Raw genomic sequence first — 5,906 nt, forward strand, 5'->3', positions numbered from 1 at the left:
TGTTCCTCTATCACGGTCATTAGCAGAATGCGCTCCCTCTCACCCCTTACCATTAACCTTAACCATCAAAACTAAATGCCTGACCCCAAACCCTGACCCTAACTTAAACCTAACTCTAACCTGAACCTTAAAACCAGGAATCAGCCCTTCAAACGGGCCTTTAAAGGTCCGTCTCAAAGCAAGGGGCCAGCTAAAACCTCCTAAAACTATGCAATCGGTCCTCACTAAGATAGCTGTATAAACACACACACACACTCACTTTCGATGACATAACATTGACTTACATTGATTCTCCTCCCTTAAATATAGGGTAAGGATAAACTTTAAATCAACCTCACTGTGACCTAAAATGTAATTTATAAGTTATGGGGACCTACTTGTTGTCCCCGTAAGGAAGGCGAGTCCCCACAATGTGACTGTGTGAATAGACACATGTCCCCACATGGTGGTAAAACAGGTACATAAACAAACTTTATTCCCCATTTTCTCTCCACAGTGTAAAACATAAATAAAGATGAATCCCAGGAACACAACAGACCCTCCTTCTCTCCTCCCCCTCATCTCCCAACCTTTCCTCTGAACCCTCCCCCCTCAGCGTGAAGGCTCTCATGACACCATCTGCATTATTCTCACTGAGGCTGTTGTTGTTGTTTTTACTTCAAACACAACAACACTGATCTGCGTCATCATTATAAAATATGTCACGTCGACAAACTTTCTTCCAAAACACAGAGCGGTTGTTTTAACTTCTATTTGAGGCTCCACATTTTGAAAATATACTATTAAATATATACTATTAATATTTTCATTACTGTAAATTATACACAATAAATGTAGGTTGTCTTTATTTTGTGTATTGCCGCAGCCTAAATATACATGAAGGGAGCTATTTTCAGATTTAAAAAAAACATCAAGTCACCCTGAAGCCCTAAAAAGTGAAATAAAACGTCATCTATCTCCAATAATAATGTTGTTTTAATTAACAGTGGGGGTTTTAAGCTCGGTTGTCAACGCATTTCAAATGAAGCTTTAAAAACACACACGCTTTTGCGTTATATAAAGATATAGATGCCTCTTTCATATTTGGCAGCGGCTAGTTAGCTTAGCTTAGCTTAAAGACTGGAAACGGGGGGAAACAGCTAGCCTGTCTCTGTAAAAGGTCTGTGAAACATCTAACTTTACAGGAACAGTGTGGTTCCAGAAATGGGATCATATTTAGTACAGTTAGTGCTCCAAGATACGTAAGACTTATTAGACATAGGATTCTTTTGTTTTTTGCATCCAAAATATAATCATGATGTCGGACGGAGAGCAAAAGCCAAACTGAGAATGAAAGGAAAGTGAACCAGCGTGACGTCCATGTGGAATAAAACAGAGTTTTCTTTTAACCACAAAGAAGAACAGGGACATCTCTGGCTTTAATGAGGTGATGAACAATAACAATAACTGGAAGTGTCGGTCACCTGTTTGTGAGCAGACGTGTCTGGAGGTGTCGCTGAGGAACAAAGAAGAAGAAGAAGTTCTCCTCGTGCTGCGTCGGCGCTTTGAAACAGCACAATGATTCCATGAAGGAAAAACTAAATGTGCAGATGCAGCGCTCGGGCTGGTGCACATGTCATGCTGGAGCTCGGCATGCTTAACCTTTGACCCCGCCTCTCCCCGCTGGCCTGATGATGGCTTTCCAACATGACACACACACTTACACACACACACACCGAGGTCAACAGGTGCCGTCAGAAACGCCGTCAACCGGCTGGTTTTTAGGAGGTGTAGTAGCGGGTTTTGGCCAGCAGAGTGCAGTGTAGTGTGTGTGTGTGTGTGTGTGTGTGTGTGTGTGTGTGTGTGTGTGTGTGTGTGTGTGTTGGAAAGAATTCTGCTTGTCCTTTTGCAATGTGTGTGTTCCTGATTCAGGAGTTTGTACATGTGTGCATCAGTGAATGTGTGTTTATGTTTCAATCTGTCGGCAGTGTGTGTGTGTGTGTGTGTGTGTGTGTGTGTGTGTGTATGTGGAGGTATGTGAGGGACAAAATCCCGGACATGTGGTGATGGTCTGAGGAGAAAGGAAAGGAAACGAGAGGAGAGGAGAAGAGAGGAGAGGGAAAGATGGGCCGGGAAGGAAAGGACAGAAAGGAAAGGAAATGAAAGGAAAGGACAGAAAGGAAAGGAAAAGAAAAGACAGGAAAGGACAGAAAGGAAAGGAAATGAAAGGACAGAACAGGACAGGAAAAGACAGGAAAGGAAAGAAAGGAAAGGACAGAAAGGAAAGGAAATTAAAGGACAGGAAAGGACAGAAAGGAAAGGACAATTAAAAGAAAGGAAAAAACAGGAAAGGACAGAAAGGAAAGGATAGGAAAGGAAAAGAAAGGACAGGAAAGGAAAGGACAGAAAGGAAAGGAAATTAAAGGACAGGAAAAGACAAGAAAGGAAAAGACAAGAAAGGAAAAGACAAGAAAGGAAAAGACAGGAGAGGAAAAGACAAGAGGAAAGGAAAAGAAAGAAAGAAAAGAAAAAGGTGTGGAAGGAAAGGATACATAGTGTGAAAAGAGGAAGTGAGGGCACCAAAGTAGGTGAGGAGGAAATGAGGAGGTCAGAGAAAGAAACAAGATGAGAACAAAGAGCGTCAGACGATGAAGATGAAGGATGAAGAGCGTGAAGAGGAGAAGAAAGAGGGAGAAACTACAAAAATGAAATGAATGAAAACTCTTTTTTTTTACCAGCAAACATCTTTTTTTTATTTTGTCTCCACGTCATTCAATAAATACAAAAAAAAACAAAATACAAACCAGCTTCATATTCATAAACAACACCGATAGAAAAATAAGAAAACATGACTCACGGTAGGCGAAAGGCAAAGCGCGACAGTGAGAGAGCGGTGAAATGATGAGTGGGAATAAAATCTGACAGCCAATCACAGCTGGGGGCGGGGCCTAAGGGAAACCCCGTTTCCAGGTTGTGTTTGTTTAACGGTTTTTAAATCGATGCTTTGCCGCCCTGGATGTTAATCGTGTTTCTGTATTGCTGATTATTCTTTACTGGTAAAAAAACACACACACACACACACATTCTCACACACACACTCACACACACATATGTAGGCAACATCCTTTCCATGGCTGTACTTCGAGCAGAAGCCCTGTCGATGACATCATCTTAACACATCTTTCCCCTCAAAGCGAAGCTGAGAATCCCATTGAACAGGTGTGTTATATTTGTACATATATACACATATATATATCTATATATATGTATATAAATATATGTATATACCTTGTTGTCCTGTTGAGCTGTTTTCAAAAACAAAAACAAAAGAAACAGAGCAAAGGGGACCGCTTGTGTCTGGTTGGTCCTTGGCTGAGAGTCTTTGGAGGGTTTTGATCCGTCTCCGTCTCTCTGTTCGTTACTACAATCCGACCCAGTGTGCAGCTCTGGGTTTGGGGTCCGTCGGGGAGGAGGGGGGGTTTGGTGTTTTGGGTCCGAGCCAGATCAGTGTCCCCAGCTCCGTCTTTTGTCCGGAGCCTTCATCGTCACGTCGTCTTCCTCTTTGGATTCTGTGGAGAACAGAAAGAAGAAAAAAAAACGATTTAGAACCCAAGAATTCAGCGGCTTGGCCGTCGCCATCTTGGTTTTTGTTGCAACCGGTGGAGCGACGTAGAGGCCTGTCAATCACCTTGTAGCCCCGCCCCTAAAGCGTCCCCTGCTTTATGGTCTGTTTGACTCTAAATTACCATAATTTACTAAATGAACATCATGCTGTATTGAAGAAGACTTGAAACTAGAGATTGAGACATAAACTCATGTTTACAATGTTTACTGAGGGAATACATCATTTATATAGACTTAGTGCAATAATCTAACAAATAGTTAACTGAAAAAATCAGTATTTACATGTGTAGGGATCACATAAAGAAGTTTTATTTAGACAAAATCTTAATTTAAGTAAATATTTCAATAGTTAAATCAAATAGTTCACATGATATTCAACCTTTGTTTCTTTATAAAGTGTTAATAATACATGACTTATTTCTTCACAGAGCTCGTTTAAAGACAATAAAGTAGTTTATGAATATGAGATATGAGTTCACAGTTAATTACAAGCCCTCCTCTGCATTAAGGAGGTTGGTTTAAGGAGTTTTGCATCTTCACAGCTACATTTAGTTTGCACGCCCTCTGGCGCTCTCGCAGAATAATGCAGAACAACGTGTGTGTGTGTGTGTGTGTGTGTGTGTGTGTCTCACCGAGGCACTCTGGGCAGCACGCCGCCTCCCGCCGGGCGATGCCGCTGCAGGTCAGCACCGCGCACTGCTTCCTCTGGCACTTGGTCACGCCGTGCTGAGAGGGAGGGAGAAGGTTTCGTATTGATATTAAAGTATATATATATATATATATATATATATATATATTATATTATTATACTTCCGTGAGAGTTGGAACAGAGGATCTGAGAGCAGCTGAAACATGTTATATTCAAAGCGATCCATCATTCAAGCACACTCACGTCACACCAGCAGTTGATGCATTTCATCTCCCCCACCAGCGGCACCCAGGGGTGCCAGTTGTCGCTGTTCTGGTAGAAGCTCTTGCCGAACTTGCAGTTCCTGGGCCCGTCGGCCTGCATCATGTCCCCGTGCTCCGGGCCCGCCGGCGTCCGCTCCTCCTCGGGACACTCCTTGCAGCAGTCGGAGGGGCTGCGCCGCACCGGGTGGCTGCAGCTCAGCAGCGGACACGTCACCTTCTCACAGTGCACCTCCCCCGACGAGCCCTGGGACGGCAGAGGCTTAGTACACAGAACTAACATACATACTAAGTACACAGTACTAACATACATACTAAGTACACAGTACTAACATACATACTAATGTACATACATAGTACACAGAACTAACATACATACTAATGTACATACATAGTACACAGAACTAACATACATACTAATGTACATACATAGTACACAGTACTAACATACATACTAATGTACATACATAGTACACAGAACTAACATACATACTAATGTACATACATAGTACACAGTACTAACATACATACTAATGTACATACATAGTACACAGAACTAACATACATACTAAGTACATACTAAGTACACAGTACTAACATACATACTAATGTACATACATAGTACACAGAACTAACATACATACTAATGTACATACTAAGTACACAGTACTAACATACATACTAATGTACATACATAGTACACAGAACTAACATACATACTAAGTACATACTAAGTACACAGTACTAACATACATACTAAGTACACAGTACTAACATACATACTAATGTACATACATAGTACACAGAACTAACATACATACTAAGTACATACTAAGTACACAGTACTAACATACATACTAATGTACACAGTACTAACATACATACTAATGTACATACATAGTACACAGTACTAACATACATACTAATGTACATACATAGTACACAGAACAAACATACATACTAATGTACATACATAGTACCAATGGGTTCCATGACCAAATTACATGACTTAAAACCAAATGATATGACTTTTCCATGACTTTAAACTAAATTACATGACTTTAAATCAAATTACATGACTTTTCCATGACTTTAAACCAAATATCCATAACAAACATTTAGTGAAATCTGGGTGTAAACAGTAAAAAGTGAGTAAATGTAGTATTTAAACTAACAATGAGAACACAAAGCATACAGTAAACCTTAAATGACTCAAATGAATGAGACAATAGTTTGATTAAAAGAATAAACATGTATATAGATGCCTGTATGTATGCCTGCTTATATTTTGAGTCTTTCTTTTAAAAGCATATTAATTATTTCAAACTCAGCGTAAATGAACGTCATGAACACATGAATATAACACATTTTTTTTCAAGGACTTTTCCAGGCCT

The 5,906-nt window shown here is 40.4% G+C and overlaps 1 protein-coding gene across 1 annotated transcript in view; it reads right to left on the reverse strand.

Annotated features, from left to right (window-relative positions):
* Window positions 1-2,738: 2,738 nt before the first annotated feature.
* The window catches only part of chrd (chordin), a gene marked incomplete at its 5' end in the record, with an annotated part of 18,913 nt that continues 15,745 nt past the window's right edge, over window positions 2,739-5,906 (reverse strand). The window contains 3 exons of the mRNA XM_079224809.1: window positions 2,739-3,548; window positions 4,236-4,329; window positions 4,496-4,759. Of these exons, the coding sequence (XP_079080935.1) occupies window positions 3,484-3,548; window positions 4,236-4,329; window positions 4,496-4,759 (423 nt within the window). The 3' untranslated portion in view covers window positions 2,739-3,483. The remainder of the gene's footprint in view (window positions 3,549-4,235; window positions 4,330-4,495; window positions 4,760-5,906) is intronic.

The sequence above is a fragment of the Taurulus bubalis genome (genome assembly GCF_910589615.1).
Source record: "Taurulus bubalis genome assembly, chromosome: 10".
NCBI classification, from domain to species: domain Eukaryota; kingdom Metazoa; phylum Chordata; class Actinopteri; order Perciformes; family Cottidae; genus Taurulus; species Taurulus bubalis.